This window comes from Callorhinchus milii, unplaced genomic scaffold, assembly GCF_018977255.1.
Source record: "Callorhinchus milii isolate IMCB2004 unplaced genomic scaffold, IMCB_Cmil_1.0 Scaffold477, whole genome shotgun sequence".
In the NCBI taxonomy this organism is placed as follows: domain Eukaryota; kingdom Metazoa; phylum Chordata; class Chondrichthyes; order Chimaeriformes; family Callorhinchidae; genus Callorhinchus; species Callorhinchus milii.
Window position 1 is genome coordinate 28,248 of NW_024705218.1, and position 21,843 is coordinate 50,090.

General features: G+C 48.6%; 1 protein-coding gene and 1 pseudogene across 1 annotated transcript; both read left to right on the forward strand.

Moving 5' to 3' along the window:
• The first annotated feature begins 2,300 nt into the window (after positions 1-2,300).
• On the forward strand, positions 2,301-8,317 carry LOC121852146 (acetylcholine receptor subunit alpha-like). The gene is made up of 5 exons (XM_042346239.1): positions 2,301-2,492; positions 3,211-3,448; positions 4,398-4,621; positions 6,225-6,464; positions 8,186-8,317. Exons 1-5 carry the CDS (start codon positions 2,325-2,327, stop codon positions 8,315-8,317), a joined length of 1,002 nt encoding a protein of 333 aa, XP_042202173.1. The 5' UTR covers positions 2,301-2,324.
• A 5,225-nt stretch (positions 8,318-13,542) lies between these two features.
• LOC121852147 lies at positions 13,543-18,162 on the forward strand (annotated as a pseudogene).
• Positions 18,163-21,843: the final 3,681 nt, after the last annotated feature.

Here is a 21,843-nt window from a genome sequence, read left to right on the forward strand (position 1 = left end):
ATGTGTCGTAACCCTCCACCACCCGACACGGCCAAACAGTAAAAAATGTGTCACGTTTTTCAAAGGACAAAATAATTCACTTCTTTAGCCCACCGGTGTGTTGAAGAGAGAATCAACAGCATTTTAAATTTGAGTACGACGTTTCGCTGATAATTACAATCAGCTTCATCGGGCAAGAATGGTGAAGCTCTCCTGTTGCTTCCGGTCTTAAATAGAGCAGCAGCAGGGTGACGTCATCATTTAATTCAATCTGGTGCAGTGATTCGAGGCAAAGAGGGGGAGGGTATTGTAATTATATAGATTGGTAATCATTCAATTGTTATTCATTGGTATTTGTTTCCCTTATAAGGAATTGTAATTGTATTTATTTAATAATACGCTTCCAGGCCGCACTAAGCCTGTAGCTGTCAGAGCGATTGAAGTTATTTCTGTTTCTCTCAATTTCAATGGATTCTCTAATTAGTCTTGGCCAGTAATAATTAGTTTTACCTGTCCCCCCGGGTTTGACCAGGGAGTCTGGGAATGGTCACCTGTATTTAGGTGGCCGACATTGATTTCTACCTCCTAAGAGTTAGTGCCATTACGTTGAACTTCATCAGAGTGCACTGCAGTTTTCGTAGACCTGGATGACTTAAGAAAACGAGTCGAGGTTTGATCTGGGAGCACTCAGCCGTACAGCTGTTGGGCTGTGGCATGTGGCTTGTAAATTGAATGTTTAGCTCATCTCACGAGGCGCTGTGAAACATGACATTTTGCACGCGCTTCTGTTGTACGTGTAACGCACATCTTTGTATGGTGCTAATTGCCTTGCTTGTTGTAGAGTTGAACAAAACCGACGGCAAGGACTTATTTGTGTCGTGCGCGATCATGCGAGCCCTGGCGTTATTTGTACAGGACATGAATGCCTTTTTACTGGAGTTGCTGTGCCACTATCATTAGTACGTGCGTGGGTTGCGAGCGAATGATGATGAATCTAGGGCGACAGTTTGGCCCGGGCCTGACTGCGTTAGTATCCTTACGTGTCTCAGCCATAATCCACAGCTTCCATGCGAAAAACCTTCCATGCATATTGTGTGGGTTACCATGTGGGAGTGTGATCTCACTGAAGTGTGTGTGTGTCTGATTGTGATGTCCCAAATGTGACGGGGTCAGGGGCCTTAACATTTATTGGTTGGCTGGATAAAACAAAGTAATGTATTATTACGAGCAGAAAACTTGCTCTGCAGAAGAAAACGAGAGCCGTCATTTTCACTCTTCTCACAATCTCGGAGAACTAAAAGTAATCTGCTTTATTAAATGCAAGAATTGCCAACAATAGGTATTGAGTTTTTTTTTATGCTGTCAAGGATTTAAAGAATATTCCACCGAAGTCATTGCGTTAATAGGAGCACAAACATTAGAGCAATATTCAATGAACCGTGCCAGTTTTCTGCATTCGTTACTCCCACCTCTTTAGTGTCTCTATCTATGATCTCGTCTTATGAACTTTCTTTCGCCGTTTCAATGTGATGTTTGTTACACGGAATATCCCGTTTTGGCCAGTTACCCAGCTAGTTTCGGTGGCAACGGCGCGCAACAGCCACCAACGACATAGTTATTCATGATACAGGTTTTTTTTTTGGTTAGATCGTGTAAATATATGTGTCGTTAAACCGCCACCACAGCCAGTTAGTGAGGTTTGTCACGTAAACAGAACATGCCAATTCGTTACTAGTACACATTTATATATTTACGCGATCTAACCCAAAAAAGCTGTACTCTGGATGATATTGATCGCCAGCAGCCAGCCAGGAAACTTGAGGCATACATTATTTTAATAGTACAGTAAAACCCCTCTTAATAACAACCCTTGTTAACGATTAATCGCTTAACGACGGCCTCCTGAGAGCCCAATATGTTCACTTACCGACCACTCCCCTGTTAACGATGGGCTTACGATCAGCACGCGACCATCAATTTCGGCCAATCGGCGAGCTCCAAAGTGGTCTCACCAGGCCTCGGCCAATCAGCGACGTCCATTCGTGAGTGTCGGGCATTGTTTACATTCGGTGTCTGCTGCGCTTTGAAGTGGAAACATCTCTTTTTGAATTCTTGGTGTACCGTATTGTCTATACTCGCTTAACGACCGGTTTCGTGGAACCAAATACCGTCGTTAAGAGGGGATCTACTATGCTATAGTGTACATTATCACAGCCACATTAGTTTTGTTGATGTCGCTGATGTTCAACATCGGTGTGTGTGTGTGTCTGATTAATTGCGTTGATGTCACCGGTGTGATTTTTGCGATTGTCCGCAGTGCGGATGGCGACTTTGCCGTTGTGCACATGACCAAGTTGCTGGTGCAGCACACTGGCAAGGTCGTCTGGATGCCACCGGTTATCTTCAAGAGCTACTGCGAAATCGTCGTCTCCCACTTCCCGTTCGACGAGCAGAACTGCAGCATGAAGCTCGGCACCTGGACCTACGACGGCAGCAAGGTCACCATCAAGCAGGTGTGTGGGTGCAATCCTGTAGATCGTCGTCGTCACGAGGGCACATCGACCGATTAAACCAGGGACTGATGGCAACGTGCTCCGGGTGTCGACGCAGATCCTTCGCGCGGTTCACACAGATGCGTGGCGAGTAATTGAGCAAGCGATGAATGGTTGGAACCATTGATCTCTTTGTGCGCGGTGGTCACCCATCACGACGGTTTGCCAGTGGGCTTGCGGGGAGCTAACACGGCAGACAATGCAGCAAAATGCATTGTTGTACTGCACGTCTGTGCTCCCGTGTCTTAATTCCCCCCCCGTATTCACTAACCCACGACTCATGACGAGACCCTCATCCAGTCGTGGAGTGATTAAGATGACGGGTACGTGCACAGTATGTGCAAGACACGTGCCCATACCGGGGAACGCTGGGGCGAGGTGGGTACAGGAGGCTCCATCGCAATGGGCCCCATGCCGTGCACGAGCACTGCCCTGCGAGGCACCCCAGGGCTTCACTTCGAGCCAAGTTTGTCCTGGTCAGCAACCTGGAAAGTTTTCCCCGCAGCCGGCACACCACGTGCAGTATACCGTACCTCTCACCACGGGCTGTGTCAACGATTCGCGTGCCTACAGCCAGTCTGCTTGTGACCCAGAAGATTCGTCGGTGATAAGTGTAAGTTATAGATTGTACCTGGTGTGCCGAGACCTGTCCTCCCCCGCCCGCCAAACCTCTGCCCAGGAGAGCGTCCACCAGGACATGAGCAACTTCATGGAGAACGGAGAGTGGGTGATGAAGGAATACCGCGGCTGGACCCACTGGGTGAACTACACCTGCTGCCCGGGGAAGCCCTACCTCGATATCACGTACCACTTTGTGATGCAGCGACTGCCCCTCTACTTCATCGTCAACGTCATCATCCCCTGCCTGCTCTTCTCCTTCCTCACCGGACTCGTGTTCTACCTGCCCACGGACTCAGGTGTGCAGTGATAGCACCACCAGACGCATCATGATCCCGCTGGGTGATGATGATGATGATGATAGATTTGGTGGTAATGTATTGATGATGATGGTGGATGTGGTCTTGATGTAGTATTGAAGATAGTGGTGATGTTTCGATTTAAAGCTTTCGTGACTGCAGGGATTCATCTTCTTGTTCTTTCGGTAAAGTCACGTAGAAGGGAAGTAATAAAATAATAAAATAAAACATAATAAAATCAAATAATTCTCACGACGTTTCGGCTACAACGCAAGCAGCCTTCACCTGAAGACGGCTGCTTGCGTTGTAGCCGAAACGTCGTGAGAATTATTTGATTTTATTATGTTTATTTTATTATTTTATTACTTCCCTTCTACGTGACTTTACCAAAAGAACAAGAAGATAGTGGTGATGGTTTTGGTTGTGTTGGTGATTTATTGATGGTCGTAGTATTGATAGTGATGATTATGATGGTCATTCTTCGGTGGTGATGTAATGCTTACGATGATGATGATGGTGATCGTGATGGTGCGTGGTTGTGGTGGTGATGTATTCTTCATGATGATGATAAGGGTGGTTTCCGTGGATTTAGTCGTGTTTCTTCTGAGAATCTATTAACAGTGGTTGCAGTGGTGATATATTGATCATGTATGATGATGATGGTAGTAATAGTAGTGGTGGTTGCGGTTGGTTGTGGTAATACACTGTAAACATTGATCACAATGACGATGGTAGTAGTAGTAGTGGTGGTTGTGGTTGGTGGTGGTGATACACTGTAAACATTGATCATGATGAAGATGGTAGTAGTGGTGGTGGTGGTGGTTGCGGTTGGTGGTGGTAATACACTGTAAACATTGATCACGATGACGATGGTAGTAGTGGTGGTGGTGGTGGTTGCGGTTGGTGGTGGTAATACACTGTAAACATTGATCACGATGACGATGTGCAGGCGAGAAGATGACGCTGAGCATCTCCGTGTTGCTGTCCCTCACCGTGTTCCTGCTCGTCATTGTGGAGCTCATCCCGTCCACGTCCACGGACGTGCCCCTCATCGGGAAGTACATGCTCTTCACCATGATCTTCGTCATCATGGCCATCATCATCACCGTCGCGGTCATCAACATCCACCACCGCTCACCCAGCACCCACACCATGCAGCCCTGGGTCCGCAAGGTGAGCACATCGCGCTTGGTTCGTCATCGTCATCCATGGTCTGTCCACTGCTGAATGAAAGCATCATCGTTCCATGGTTTACCGCTACTGATGAAGGCATCATCATCATCTTTCATGGTCTATCCACTGCTGAATGAAAGCATCGTCGTTCCATGGTTTACCGCTACTGGATGAAGGCATCATCATCATCACCATCATATTTCATGGTCTATCCACTGCGGTGTATGTGCTGCACATTGAACTTCATTCGCACCGTACGTAGCCAACCGTGCTAATCGGAGTTGAGGTGAAAGCATAATCATCATCATCGTAAGCCATGATCTATCCACGGCAAAGTGAAGGGTTGCCCGCACCATCATCATCCTTCACAGTCCCGTGATGCCACATCCAGCTCGTCGTGCACATGAACTGATCCCGGTGCTCCATCTCCGTGGTCGTCGTCCTTCACATCAGCCATCCTCCTTTCGAGTCGTGGATGTTTCCTGCCCAAGCCCACTTACGTTTCTCAACAACCAACACGAGTGCGCCGGTTCTGTATGCAGGAGAGTATTGACCTTGAGCTTGACATTGACCGTCGTCTCGGCCAGAGATGATGAATTCATTACCGCATACGATTGATTAGATGATTCAGTTACGTTGTCGTTATGCCTTACAGACAAATCCCCCCCACCCTCCCTAAAGTGCTCCAATATCATGGATCTCGTAAGCGAAGCAGGGTCGACCCTGCTTCATTCGACGAGGTTTTGCCTCTGTAATGAGAATACCGCGGCGCTGTGGACACCCACGGTGGTGGAGTCTGGGCCAGAGGGCGACAGCGCCAGGTTGTTTCCAGCCAATCAGCTCGTCCCTGAGGGCAGACTGATTGGTGGCACGTGATGAGGTTGGCTTTTGAGTGTCCCTAATGGGGCCTACTTCAAAGAAATGTCAACACTGAACCATAGAGGCATCCGTCGGGTATTCGTGTAAGTATACAGCAGTAAAGTGTCACATGGTAGAGAACGACAACAGTTACAACAGCTACAGAGTTGGATGCAGAGTTGCTACGGTACCGTTTGTATTGTATAACTACTGACCAATGGCAAAATTAGACTTGACAATAACAAAGACAAAGATCCCCTGTATAGCCTTAACAGACTGTTGGGGCAAGTGCTGTTAGCGAGATCCTATTAAGGCCGGCACGGCACACGAGGGGGTGGGTGACCAACATCACACCCGGTCACCTTTGTCTCCCTTTTGGAAATACACCACACCAGGTACTTATTTGAGGCTGAGTCGACCTAGGGGAGACCAAGGCCAGTTCAGATAATTGTCACTGGTGTTGGCCGTGAGCAGGAATCGAACTCAGGTCACCGGGTTCAAAGCGCAGCGCGCTAACCGATACACTACCGCTCTGGACAATGACCACTTTGTCACTCGCCGTTGAATGTGGCGTCGGTCTTCATGACTTCCACTCCTTGTGAGGCGCCCTTCCTTCAGTGACGCTCAGACAAACGCCTTCCACGTTACGGGCGAACTTTCGAACTTTCGACGATCGCACCCACGTGGAGCCGCACGGCGCTCGTCCATGACGCACCCTTTTCCTTTTCCCCGTGCACTCTGACAGCTCTTCATCGAGACCATCCCCGGCATGATGTTCTTCTCCACCATGAAGCGTCCCTCCAAGGAGCGCCAGGACAAGCGCATCATGGGCGAGGGGCTGGACATCTCGGAGATCTCGGGGAACCAGGAGCCGCCGGGTCAGGTGTACCACTCCGCGATCACGCGCAACGCCGACGTGCGGGCCGCCATCGAGGGCATCAAGTACATTGCGGAGCACATGAAGGGCGACCAGGAGTCGAGCAACGTGAGTGTGTATGGGTGTATGTTGAACTTTTTAAACACCACACGGAGCCAGCAAGCGCTCATTGAAGGTGCAGGGGAAGGACAACAAACTTAATACAAAAAGCAGTTCTAAAGAAGTGAGTTTTCAATCGAGATTTAAAAGTGCAAAGCACCGGTGGCTTCCTAACATCGGAAGGAAGAGCGTTCCAGAGGGCCACAGAAGCGCATCTGAATGCGCGCGATGCGATGACCGTCTCTGTTCGACGGCTAGCCAAAAGCCGCTGCCGCGAGGATGACCGGAGTTTGCGTGATGGTTTATGTTCCGTGATGAGATCAGCGAGGTATCGTGGTTCGTCTGTGGCAAGTGTGACGAGCGTGACCGTACAGCGATGTCACAGCGCACCGTCCCACGCAGGCACCACCAGCCCCGTCCCCCGTTGCCAAAGCCCGCTTCTCTCACTGGGTTGTTGATAGGGCTGGGCACTCCGATTGACTTACGTGATCGATTCCTCTACCGATCATTGGTTCCATTCATCAGTTTGATTATTCAACTAATCGGATACCCTCGAACATAGTCGTGGGAGGCGAAATGAAAGTCGCATTCTGTTCCGGTACGTGTCGCTGGACGGGAGGTGATACCGTCGGTATCATCAGCCGCGTCACCCTGGGCGTGGCTTGCAAGGGTTTCCTGCCTACGGGAGGCAGGGGATGTTTGGGGCACCGCAGTATTTAAAGGGTTCTGAGTAATTGACGATAAAGCTGTCGATTTTATCATTTATAATTAATTAATCAAGGAATTGCCCCAGCTCTGGTTATGAACATGTGTTTTAATCGGTAAACTTGACGCTGATAAACTTGTGATGGAATTTGTTTAGAAAATCCCACCATGGGACACTTTCATGGCCTACGTTTTCTATTTAGTAATAATCACAACAATGACCCTAACGTGCATAGCAATCGAGTCCAGACCACCCTTAAAAAAAGTGGATGGTTCTGATACAGGGGCTGAGGAGGCTCTAAAAGAGATACGAGTTGTTCAGAGGGTGAGATCATTCGCAGCAGCAGCAGCAGACAGTGTGGCAATGTATGGCTCAATGGGGGGTCAATGAAGCTGCGATCAGGAGAGAAATTTCAGCAACGGAGAAGTGAAAGAGCCAGATGTCGAGTGCGGAGGAAGGAGATTTGGGATCCAGAGGAAGTTGGTAGCAGAGAGGCAAATGTAGACGTATGAGTATACGGTGGTCGCTTAAGTGATGGGCAAAACGGTGGTAAGAGCGACGGAACTCAATGTCAGGAATTACGACGTCAAATGTTTGGCCATGGGATTATGTGGGACGCGAGATTAGTTGGGAGAGATCCATAGATTCCAGCAATTACTCAACTCCTTATCTCACTGAAACACAATGGGGCACTGAAACACCTGTGATCACGGCTTAATTTCTCACCGAATTAGTTCTGAGTCACCTTTAGAATGAAGTAGACACGTGACCAATAGCCACAGCCGTAACGAGAAGTGTAATGCGGTGCAGTGTCCTGGATGCATAAATACCTGCTGGGCCGTGTCCTGGACAGACCGGGTTAAAATGAAGCCCTGCGTGTAAACGCCTGACCAGGGCACGCGTAGCGTGTCTTCACGAACAGCGGCTGTCGAAACGCCTTGGTGCCACCACTCACGTTGGCGACCCTCTGCCCCGCGTTTTCCCCTTTCCGTGCCCCCCCCCCTTCCCCCGCCACCCGCCACAGGCAGCGGAGGAGTGGAAGTTCGTGGCTATGGTTCTGGACCACATCCTGCTGGGCTTCTTCAGCCTCGTGTGCGTCATCGGCACCATCGCCGTGTTTGCGGGACGCCTCATCGAGCTCAACATGAACAAATAGAGCCCCGGCCCTGCAGGGCGCCAGCAGCAGCGGCAGGGGTGGCGGTGGCAGCAAAAAAATCCGTGTACGCCCCATGCGGCGACGAGTCGGCTTGGTTCCGAGCACAGCCGTGGCTAATGTGGACTGTTGAGCTGATTTCGAAACGAGAGTCTTGATCTAAATGCACTGGTGTGGTGTGTGTGTGTAGTGGTTGTTGTGCGTCCTCCGGTGAAACACCTGGATTTCCACGGTGTTGGGTGGCTTGTCGATGTAGATTATTACCTGGGTTGATGAACAATCAGCGTGAAGACCCTCCGAGCGATGAACTGCTCACTGGGATCATGTCCTGTAACTGTGCAGGGGACCTCACAGATGAGTAGCAATAGCCCGTTGCTCCTGTACGCTCAGCTGTGCTGTGTGAATGGTGCGTCCGGGCGTTTGTGCCATTGTCTCAGTGTCCACAGTTGTCGTTGAGGATTGACATTATGAGCCTAACATTACCCTGTAAATTCACCTCTTTATCCTATGGTTCATTTCAAAACCAAAAAAATGTGTTAATGTGTTTTCCCAAGAAATAAACAGATACTGTAAATGTGTTTACGCAATCCGTGTGGAAATTACTTTTGCTAAGTCGTGTAGGGTCACGCAGTGTCACCCACATTTAACAAGAATTCTTGTAAATCCAGTAATTGAGGACACCAGCTTAAACGGAACGCGTGTTGCAAGGCAGAACCGGATGGTGTGGGGACAGTCATGAGATAAACGTGTGAGGAAATAATCACGCGGTGAAGAAAGCCACCTGCAGTTGCTCACTTCCCCACGCGTGTCTGCGTGATGTTGTTGCGTCTCCTATGACGAGCAGGGATAAAGCAATTCCAGCACTTTCTGCCGATGAAGAGAAACTCACCAAAACAGAAGAGGGATTCATCTTCTTGGTTCTTTCGGTAAAGTCACGTAGAAGGGAAATAATAAAATAATAAAAATAAAACATAATAAAATAATTCTCACGACGTTTCGGCCCTTCTATGCAGTCACGAAAGCTTCAAATCGAGAAGAGGGCTTGTTGGAGGCTGGAAACAAATTCGCGTGATGATGGTGATAATAATATTAATAAACGTAAACATTGTGACCATAGGATTGGCCCCTCCATCGTGCTTTGCATGTTGTCACTTGACATCACCACACTTTGTGTGCAACGCACACAGCTTTCGTTTAGCATTTGCAGTGTTTATTGGGTTCTTAAATTCTGCACCGTCGCAAAGTGCATACATCACCCGTTAATCATTCCGATACCTAAATGTAGGTTTTATCTTTTTTTCTTCTAGTCGATGAGATCCCGTTTTGACAGCTGTAAAACATGCATCTAATCATCATTCTTGACATTATAGTTGACATCCTCACCATAAACTAAACTATTTTATTCACCGGGTAAAGCCCACTGAGCTCTTTAGCTCTTTTTTTCAGAAGTGACTTGGCCACAAATGATCACTCAACGAGAGGTGGCTTAAATTTCGATTTAAAGCTTTCGTGACTGCAGGGATTCATCTTCTTGGTTCTTTCGGTAAAGTCACGTAGAAGGGAAATAATAAAATAATGATTATGTTTTATTTTTATTATTTTATTATTTCCCTTCTACGTGACTTTACCGAAAGAACCAAGAAGAGATGTGGCTTATTCAGTCGAAATGTACAGCAGCCAAATGATCCAAACGCATGTTTCTAAATGTGGAGGGAAACACCGGAGAACCCAGAGCTAATTCCACGCGATCACGAGGAGAACATTCAAACTCCACATACATAGGCGCCAGTGTCGGGGTCGAATCCACGACCTCCTGTATACCAGGCGAGGGAGAAAACATGTCAACGCACCTCCGATTAGCACGGTGCGACAGAAATACAAGATACACATACACACTTTTTGGTTCTTTCGGTAAAGTCACGTAGGTAGAAATAAAAGTCACCTACGTGACTTTACCGAAAGAACCCAAGAGTACGGATTCCTGCAGTCACGAAAGCTTCAAATCAACACACACACACATGTGTTTATTTATTAATCCATAAGTCGCCGGGCCTGCGTGTGTGTGTTTGCGTCACTCGATACGTGTCCTGTACACCATTGTCCTTCATTCGTCGTGCACATCGCTCGTGCGAGTCCCGTTGTAATAAGAGGTGCGCCTGTGCCGAGTGTGTGACTGGGTGTGAGTGCGCTCTTCCTGCTGCGTGCTGAGTGTGCACCTGATGAAGCCACACGCAGTGCCGTGCCAGTTTATTGCTCCTCTGTCTGGCGATGCGACTCGGCTGACGGGCTTCGTTGTGACGCTCTCGTGGTGTCGTTCCGAGAGAAACGGACTCCGACGATGAACACATGACCCGGACCCGCGGCGCAAGCCATAAATAAGCGTTGCGTTACAACCCCCAAATCAAACAACTAATATCGACCCATCCGCCCACTCGCCGATCACCCGCGGGTAACCGAGCAGATGCAGGACTCTGACCCCCCCCCCCTGTTGTGCTCGTGTTTAGACTCCCTGAATATCAACGACCAAGGGTCAGCACCCCCACCCCCCACGCACAGACGCACACAAGAACTCCGCCGTTGAGCACACGCAACGCTGTGATTAACACGTTGCCATCGGACTGCCGCGGTTCGAGAGCCGATCGGTGATTTGACCACATGTATCGTAATCAGAGTGACATACAGAGTCAGTATCTTTATCCGGGAGAAATCCGATCAGCTGTAAAGCTCTTTTTCGCAGTAGGGGCAGGTCAGAAATTTCCAACAAAACAAACAATACAACAACAAAAACGATAGGAGTGCAAAGTATAGGAAAGATAAGCAAATCACTAAAAATAAATACATTTCAACTAAACAATTCGCAATTTGTTTAATTTGACCAGGTACAGCCCACCGAGCTATTAGTTATTTTTTAGAAGCGACCTGGCCATAAATGATAGCCCAACAGAGTGGATTACCATGTGGAAATGAAAACCAACCCATGATGAATCTGAATACGATAGTGCGCGCACTCACAAACAAAACAAGAGATGGCTTTTGTTTACCCATCCTGGGTGCTGGTAGTTGGGATTAACTCGGAGGGTACTCAAGCGAGGCACTGAGACATGTCCAACTCCCAAGGGAGTAGGGAGGGGATGTTGCAGAAACGCCCGGAGGCGGTTATCGGCCACCCCACAAAGCTGCCTCGAAACAAAGATGTTCCAGGATTTCAGGTGCTGTGTCACCGAGGAAGCCTTACATCATATTCTTAGGGTTTTTTCGGTAAAGTCACGTAGGTAAAAAATTAACTGTATCAAGTACAGCAATCGTGCTGTGACGGTTCCACCTGAAGACGGAAGCTTGTGTTGCCTCCGAAACGTCGTGATTTTTATTTTATTTTTATTTTACTTTTGATTAATTTTAATTTTTTACCTACGTGACTTTACCGAAAAAAAAATCTAAGAATATGAATCCTTGCAGTCACGAAAGCTTCAAATCTAGCCTTACATCATCCCTGCCACTCTCAAAATGAAGAAACGGGAGCTATTAAACGATGAAGCTACTTTGATTCTAAGTGGATTTTTGTTCTTTTCCAGTTATGAACTACGACGTTTCTGTTGAAGGTGCTGACATTTTTTTCAAGGGTGGGGGGGGGCGTAAAGGATCTAACATGTGGACAACACCAATTTAGGAATCGGTTCATGTTTAATATTGTGATTAATATAGCAGCCTCTGGAGGCTGGAGAGATCACGCGAAGCCATTAACTTACACCATATTCGATTTGCATCGAACGCGAATTTAAAAATCGGTATTGATCGATGCATTGGCATATCGTCACAGCATTCCAATGCACTGTCCGGCACCGCTATATCCAGTTAAAAAAAAAACAACAAGAGTAACTTGGACACATGTCAAAGCAGGTATTGTACACTGATTAAAATGTTGCTTCTTTAGGGACACTGGTCTGTTGGTTTTCATTAGGCTCATCCCCTTTATCTCATGCACCTTAATCTCATGCACCTTTATCTCATGCACCTTTATCTCATGTACCTTTATCTCATGCACCTTTATCTCATCCACCTTTAGCTCATCCACCTTAATATCGTCCACCTTTTCCCGTCATCATTTTGATCCCGGTTCCCCTTCAATGACCGCCCTTAGTGGTATACAGATTATTTTGTTTTCCAATTGTGTTCCTCTGACAGATATCTTCAATATGTTTACAAACTATATAAACTGAGTTTAACACGTAGGCTTTCGCGACCAATATTATTCATAATAAAAGTTTTTGGGTTAGATCACGTAAGTATAAATGTTTCTATTATGGCAAATCACCCGATGATGCTGGATGTAATTACCAGCGAAACGTCGTACTCAAATTGTAAATGTGGATTTACAACACACCGGTGGGCTGAAGTAGTAACTAATTGGCGTTTTGTTTACTGACAAATCCTCTACTAATTGCTGTGTCGGGTGGTGGAGGGTTACGACACATGTATACATGCGATATAACCCAAAAACTTTATTATGAACTATATTTAAAAAATGTGCCACTTCGTTGAGCTATCATTTGTGGCCAGGTCGCATAACTCAGTGGGCCTTACCTTGTAAAATTAAAAAGGAGTTAATATATTACTTTAGTTTGACTGTTAATAAATGGGCTTGGGCAGGACGCGTCGCTAGAAGCGAGGATTGTCGGCGGTCAAGACTAACAACGGAGTGGCTGCCAGGGTAGTAGTAGGTACACGCCCGGGGAAATGAACCACCGCGGAGACGGAACGATAAATCAAATAATGTGCAGGAGCCAGATGGCGAGTGAAAGCCTCTATCTAGCAGTGGATAGATCGTGAATGACACGTCTCCTGCCAATGATCTGAAGGCAACGATGCATGCTCATTTGGCCCAGGTGTTCAGACGTCTTCGCTTTGGTGTAAAATAGCAGAATTTCGCAAATTATTAACGCGGGTTTCCCCGCTCACGCGTTTATTTTGCTCACTACGTTTTCCGGGCTGTGGTCAGCCCACAGTTCCAGTGGTCTGCGTGTGTGATTAGCACGATATGATAAATAATGATGGAAATTCTAATAAAGAATATGTGTTTACTGTTAGTGTTTTTTTCGAGAGAGAAAGAGTCGCAAAAATAATCGAGTCGAAGCTTTAACCACAGGAATGAGGAAACTCACACTCAGCTACCAGGGTTAGAGTCCAGCAGCTTTGCACTCGGACTCCGTGCTGGCGAGACGACGCGAGCCATGGAGAACTTCACCTGCAGCGACCCATCCATCGAGAATTATCGCTACTTTGGAGCCGCGCTCGGCGTGCTGGTCACGGTGGTGGGTACCCTGGGCAACTGCATGACCATGCTGGCGTTCGGCATCGAGAAGAAGCTGCAGACCAAGCTGAACGCGCTCATCGTCAACCTCTCGCTGTCTGACCTCCTCTACTGCGCCTTTCTGCAACCGATCACTGTGGACTCGTACATCCACTTGAGATGGAGGATGGGAGCGGACGGCTGCAGGTGTTCGGCCTGCTTCTCTTCATGTCCAACGCCGTGTCCATACTCAACCTGGGCTCCATTTCGGTCAATCGCTACTTTCTCATCAGGGACAAGCGCCTCTTTGACCGGATCTACACCAGGTACACGATGCCCGCGTTCCTGGGCACCCCGTGGCTGATGGGTCTCGCTTCGTTTGCGCCTCTCTGGACGAGCTTCGACTTCTTGAAGCAGGTGTGCACGTGCAGCTTCCATCGCGAGAGAGGACGCCCGTACACCACCGTCCTGCTCGTGTTCTACTTCGTGGCGGGCATCGCCTCCATCACCGTCTTCTACTGCCTCATCCACAGGAGGGTGACCGTGTCCGCCAAGGCGCTCCACAAGTACCGAGTGCGGATGAGCGCGCATGGGCCGCCCGGAGCGCAGGGGAGGGAGACGGCGGTGGTGGCGGCGCCGCAGAAGCGAGCACCTCGTGCAGCCTGGACGCAGCGAACAGCGCCACCAACACCACCGCGGCCACGTGGACGGAGGCGCTGCGGGACGAGCCCAGCGCGAGCAGAAGTCACGACGAGGCGTCGGCGAACTCGAGCGACCTCGACGCGGGTGAGAATGTCACCAAAAAGAGGAGGGATAAGAAGAAGAAGAAGGAGAAGTCGGCGGCTTCTGCGGTGAAAAAAAATCTGGACGGCGAGTTTAAGAAAGTCACCAAGATGTGTTACGTGATTTTTTTGGTCTTTGTGGTTTGCTATTTGCCGTTCTGCGTGCTCAACGTCATCGATCGAAAGGGAACATATCCACCGATTTGGCACATGATGGCTGCCAACTGCACGTGGCTCAACAGCGGCATTAACCCCATCCTCTACGCGCTGATGAACCGGCAGTTCAAGGACGCCTACAAGGCGATCGTTCTCTCTCCGCTGCGTTTAATGCGGAAAACTCGGCACTGAGACCCGCGTGTCCCCCTGCGAGGTGTTCACAAGAAGTGTCAAGATGACAGACAGCCGCGCACGTGTGTGTGTGTGTGCGGTGTTGCGAGCCAAGAGCGTCAGGGCACGCGTCTCGTGGTTTTGTACAGACTTGTATTCACAATTTAGAAGCAATGTGTGGTTTTTAGAAGCAAAGTAGTGCGTGTGAAAGCTTAACCAACGTTGGTTTTTTTTTCTCTCATTAGTTTAGAAATGTAGTCGTGGTGATGTCTCAGCAAAGTTGTCGCCATAACTAGATAAAGACTACGATGCAGGGAATAAGTAAAGCATAATAATAATGCCTGCGTTATTATATTGTTCACGTGTGCTCTGCATTGCTATGCAATCACACGTGGTGAGTAAGTTGCTCTCACGTGCACGATGTTTTCGACATCTCAAATCTCACGCGTTTCACGTGCGCGTTACGCAGCACCGAGCCAACACGCACAACAAAATAACTCAACACGTTTCGTCAATAGCAATACATTTGTATATGTACAATAGGCAACGTTTCGGGCAATGGCCCTTCTTCATTAGCACATCAATGCAGAGTGCTATGAAGAAGGACCATTTGCCTTGAACGTTGCGTATTTTATATATATAGTTTCCTATTAAGGTCAGAGTGTTGTTGACGAATGTTTTGATTTATGTTATCAATTGTGCGTGTTCACCATGTGCCAACACAGCAGTAGCAAGCACCACCAAATAATAATTAGTTTTAAGTTGAACACAATTGAACAGAGGTGGGACAAAGTCATTGTTATGCAAGTCCAAGTCGAGTCTGAAGTCATCAAATTCATGACTCGAGTCTGACTCGAGTCCAAGTCACATGACTCGAGTCCACACAATTAAACGATTTCTCTCTCCCCCTCTCCCCACGGCGCGTCTCACGCCATCACGAGTCAATCTCACGGATTCTGATGGGCACTCGCACGCACCCCCATCTTGAGAGGTCCGGTGGTCAATGAAGGTTTTTAAACCACTTATGTGTAGCGTTTACATTCGTGGGTTACAGTAGTACTATTAAAGTAATTAGCTCAGATCTTTTTAAAATTCCCCAATAAAAATATTTCTCTCACCAGCACGAGACTCTACACCGTGGTTGGCTACTAACATACGTGGTTATTGGTTATGATCGTGAACCATGAACGGGCTCTAACGGGGAAAGTCACATAGCCATTAATAGGTACATATGGTCATTCAAAACGTAAATCTTGCACGCGCGACACGTTTGGAAATGGTGTTAGTTACGTTATTTCAAGATATGTATTTATACGGAATGGCATTACTCTTACACTTGAAACGGAATTGTGTTTTTTTTTCTTCCTCCAGGGACACGTGGGCCCCCGTTGTAAACCAGACACGTTGTACGTGCAGCGTCAACGAAACATAGCGGCTGTTATTGCGCCAGGCACGAAATTAGATCCTTTTTCTCGGTTATTCAAACTGCGTCTGGTTGCTGTGGCCGTCGCTGTAACACTGTGACAGTCCTCACTGTCGTTTGGAATCATAACAGGAATAAATAACTCAACAAATGTGTTAAATAACATTACCTTAAAAAAGGAAAAACGCATCATAGGCAATGGTCATTTTTCCTATACATTATATATTTGTTTTTCTATTCAGACCACAATGTTGTTGACAAGTGTGTTGAGTTGCGTTGTTATCTGTGCACCGCTGCCAACGCAGCGACATGCTCACCGTAATGTTTTGTGCGTGGTATCGTTTTTTTAAAAACACTTTTTGTAATGAAAAACACTGCACGTGATCTGTATAGCTCGGAGCTGATATCTACACGTGTGTGTGTGTGTGTGCTGGGTCAGCAATGCTGTGGTCGTTGGTTTGAGGTCTGGCTTTCCAGGTTGTGCGTGTACGCGGATACGAGAGTCTCATTTTGCCGAGGGCCGAATTACGAAATAAATACACAGATAAAGCGGGCAAGAGCAACAGCGCGCCGCGTCTGAATGTCAAGCAAACCAGGAACATCTTTGAATGGATACATTAACAATTCAGTTTACAATTCATCTCTAGACTGATTTTAAGTAACGTATTTGATTGTATTCTTGCGTATGACAATACAATGTAAAACACTCTTGATTTGAAGCTTTCGTGACTGCAGGAATCCATACTCTTTGGTTCTTTCGGTAAAGTCACGTAGGTATAAAATAAAATAGATCACGACGTTCGGGCGCAACACAAGCGTCCGTCATCAGGTGGGAAAGCATGGCCTGCTGCTGACTGCATCAGCAGCAGAAACCTTTTTAAAGAAGTCTGCATCAGCAGCAGACCAAGCTTTCCCTCCTGATGACGGACGCTTGTGTTGCGCCCGAAACGTCGTGATCTATTTTATTTTATACCTACGTGACTTTACCGAAAGAACCAAAGAGTAATGTAGAACACGTGTATACTCCCTTGCAGTTTGCGTGTATCTGCGGACATTTCGTGGCAGACTGTTTGCCAGAATAGGTTACCAGAGGAAGAAGGGTGTCAGTTCCAGTGTTCCAGTTACGAGGCGCATTGCGTTATTGAATTGTGGATCTACCAGTTGTGTATAAGAGCTCCTGGGCCAGGCTGGAGCGCACTGAGTAGATAAGTGATAAGGTGGCGGTTCGCAGCACATCAACTAAAACTGAATAATTTTTTATTTTACCAGGTATGGCCCACTGAGGTATAGATGAGCTGTTGAAGTCATTGGTAGAGCTCGTGGGAGGGGTGGGGGGTTGCACGTGCCCCCCCCAATGATCCGATCGAAATCCCTAATTTCAATCGGATCATTGGGGTTTATTAGTAATAAATCGGCATTTTGCGACCCCCACTGCCAGGGACTCTATGAGATGATAGGACAATAGTCTGAGTCCACAATTGGCAATAAGTAACGGCAAAGCGGTTATAAGTGACTCACAGAATTGTGCGCCGTTGCGTATACAGCACACGACTTCCTGAAGGCATTCACCTTCAGCGAGCGCGATGTCGATCACACAACGCGGTTCGAATTCGACCCTCGATCGATGGCTGCGCCATCGCCGCACACGCGTCGAATAAAAAGCAAGGGACAAGTCCTTACTTACTAACAACTCCTCTATCATTTTTCATTGCTGGAGGGCTTGCCTGAAAATCCTGGCTCTGCTATTGGTTGAAGCCACCCACTTATATCAGAATCTTTGTCGGAATCTGTCTGTTCCCTGGAGTAATCTGGTGAGTTATGGAGCTCCTTTCGACAGACATTCAATGGGAGTCGGGCCATCAAATTGCAACAACAGCGGCTGCTGCTGGCAGCGGTCGAGATGTTCATTCCTCATTTGGGGACTTACGCTGTGTACACTGATGACTATGAGCGCGATCCAACTGTGACGGTCAACGACGTTGAGGCGTCACTCGTGGTGGTGGTGGCCTTCAAAAGCATGGTCCTTTAGGCCTTCCCTGATGAACGTGGCGAGGCCACGTTTAGGCGGATAGAATGCACACAACAAGGATAAATATATCAATTCATCCCGTGGCGTGGCATCGGCGTGCACTCCTCAACGCGCGTCTGGTGTGAGTCAACGAGGTCAACGTTGGTCAGCGCCACGAGACCCCCACAAAGCAAACACGTGGTAAATTTCACCAGCAGGGGGCGACAAAGCTACTAGAATTTCCCACGAGGGGAATTCCAGTTGTTACCATCAGAGGGCGCCCACAACTCACCAATAGAAACTCCAGAGTGACAGTTCCCATCACCATGGGACATCCAAATCTCACCTCCAGGGACATGACACCTCGTCGTCAGGAGGGGGCCCAGACCTCACCACCAGAGACTTCAGATCTCACCGCTCGGGGGTTCCAGAACTCACCACTTTGGTGCACCCAGACCTCACCATCAGAGTTTCAGTTTCAGTTTTTCATTTATTTCGTATAGCCCTGTGAGCCATTCGGCTCTTGAATCGGGTGCAACCGCAACAAACAAAAAACAAAACATGAACAAGAAAACATCTTAAAGTGACTATGCGCAAACAGAAAAATCCAGGAAAAAACTGCAAAGTCTTCCAGAAAAAAGCACCGTACACCAACGCTGTGCAAAAATCCCAGTGGGATGCAAGTCAAACAACAACAACAACCACAAGAGAACTTAGATTAAAGCCATCATTTTAACTCCGTACTACAACAAACATGGCCAAACCAAAACACTTTTCAAAATCACCAAAATAAATCCATAAGCAATGTAAGAGACCTCAGATCTCACCACTAGGAGGGGTCCCCAGAACTCACCACTAAGGTGAAGTAACCCAGACCTCACCCCATGGGCCTCAGATCTCACCACTAGGAGGCTCCAGAACTCACCACTAAGGTGAAGTAACCCAGACCTCACCCCATGGGCCTCAGATCTCACCACTAGGAGGCTCCAGAACTCACCACTAAGGTGAAGTGACCCGGACCTCACACCCATGGGCCTCAGATCTCACCACTAGGAGGCTCCAGAACTCACCACTAAGGGCTACTTGGACCTCACTACCAGAGACCTCAGATCTCACCACTAGGAGGGGGCTCCAGAACTCAACACTAAGGGGAAGTGACCCGGACCTCACCACCAGAGACCTCAGATCTCACCACTAGGGGGGGGGGCTCCAGAACTCACCACTCAGGGGTAGTAACCCAGACCTCACCCCCATGGGCCTCAGATCTCACCACTAGGAGGCTCCAGAACTCACCACTCAGGGATACTTGGACCTCACTGCCAGAGGCCTCAGATCTCACCACTAGGAGGCTCCAGGACTCACCACTAAGGGGTAGTAACCCAGACATCACCACTAGGGGGCTCCTGAACTCACCACTAAGTGGTACCCAGACGGCCAGACCTCACCCCCAGAGACCTCAGATCTCACCACTAGGAGGCTCCAGACCTCACCACTAAGGTGCAGTAATCCAGATCTCACCACTAGGGGGGTAAGCTCCAGACATCACCACCAGGGGGCCCCAGACGTCACCCTTCATGCCGTCCCCCCCACACTAGAGGGCAGTACGCGTGCCGGTGGCCACGCTAAAGTGCCGCTCAAAGCAGTGACGGAGCGCAGAAAGGAACAGGAGGAGGAGGAGGTGGTGGTGGTTAGCAGTGAGTGTGGAGGCGAGCGAGCGAGCGAGCTGTGACCGGCTGCAAGAGCCCCGAGGCGAGGTAAGAGACCCGGGGCGGAGGGAGCGAGGGAGGGAGGTGGGACCCCGGCCACAGGCCACAGAGGGCCCCGCAGACCCGAGGCGGCCCGGGGCGGCCCGGGGCGGTCGCTGTCGGCCGGGTCGGGGCCGGGCAGCCGCGGCCGCGCAAGGCGGACAGGGCCGGGCAGGGCCGCCGTGGGTGGGGGGGGGTCTGGTTATTTGCTGGTTATTTGCTGGTGATTTGCTGATTATTTGCTGGTTATTTGCTGGTTATTTGCTAGTTATTTACTGGTTATTTACTGGTTGCTTGCTGGTCAAGTATGGGGGGCACACACACACACATACCCAGTCTGGGTAACCCGAGTACAAGTGTCGTTTGCGTGGAGGTGGTGATCGGTGCGGGTCTCGGGGTTCTGTTTTGATCTTAAAAGTGTCTCTCATTCCTCGCTTTCGGTTCCCTAATATGCCGTTGCGTGGAGTGTGCTGTTGCACGCCTGATGTGTGTGGGGTCACTGTGCAGTATGTGTGTGGAGTCACTGTGCAGTATGTGTGTGGGGTCACTGTGCAGTATGTGTGTGGGGTCACTGTGCAGTATGTGTGTGGGGTCACTGTGCAGTATGTGTGTGGGGTCACTGTGCGGTATGGAGGCTTCCAGGTTATCTGGGTGTGTGTACCCTGAACCCCTCCAACCTCATCCTTCACTGGGGCGAAGGAGGCCACATTGCTTGTCAATTGGGCCATCATCATGCTCCTTCCTGCCTCCCAACCCACCCACCCATCCATATCCCCTGTCAAAAAGAGCGAGCGCCTTTTCTCGTGAGATCTGCAGGAATGTTAAGTGGTGTGTTTATCCGGGAAACCTCGCCGAGCCTCAATGATGATTGTGCAGGAGGGTCATGCCTCGGGATGCTTGGACGGTGACGTTTGTAGGTTGTTTCGTGTGTTTGGCGAGGCAGAAAAACCGGAGCACCTGGAGGAAACCTCACGCTAAACGTTGGGCTAACACTAAAATATGCTCATGAACCTACTTGTTGTACTGCCATGTCTTGGTCACTACGCGGTTCATGCGGTCGGTGGGGCTGATAGGGATGGGTCGTTTAATAAATCTCGATATTGTACCACCAAGCTCAGCCTCCAGAAGCCGAGGGTCACAGGCGTATGCCACCCACACCTGATTGGGTCACCAACTCCATCCCAAACTGAGGCATTGAGGTCCATGACCTTTGGGGTTGAGGGAGGAGAAATCCCATTTCTAAGCTCCACCTACCTGGACGTGTTCGTGCTCCGTTGGAGCTGTGTTCGTGTCAGATTTGAAATGCGACATTCGAACCCTGTTGGTGATGCGGTCTCCTCAATATTCACCCGTGGCTATTTTTTTCAGTGACAGTTGCACCCTTATAGAAGTCTGCTCAATGTGATGTTCTGCAACATTGAAATCATTGGCTGCAATAAGCGCCTGTATCTACAAACAGAACGTGTGCTGAACCAGAGAGTGTACCCTCTCCCGAGACTTGGAGTAAACATAGGTCCGGGTGTTTGTTGGGATTTGCGCTCAAGTGAAGGAGAGACATGGCCATGCTTGAAGGCCCCAGTGTGCGTGGGTGATCCAGCATCTGGACATCAGACGTACGCCACGTTTATATAAATGATAGGCATGTGGGGGCACCAATAGCACAAGCTATGTTTTTGCACAACACACACAAACTGCTTAGTAACATTTGAAAACTAACAGTGAAGCCGTCTGTTCGGGTTAAACCAATCATACAAATTATTAAGTTTCCATTGGCAATTCACATGCTGCTGCGTTCACGTCTACGGTGTTTATTGGTTCATGGATGCGTGTGTCTGAACGTGTTTGTGTCGTGTTGGCCGGCATAGGTGCTCGCTAACAGCACTTGCCTTGACCGCCTGAAAAAATAATACACGGAGATATATATTGTTTTTTTTATTGCGCACACACACACAGCCGT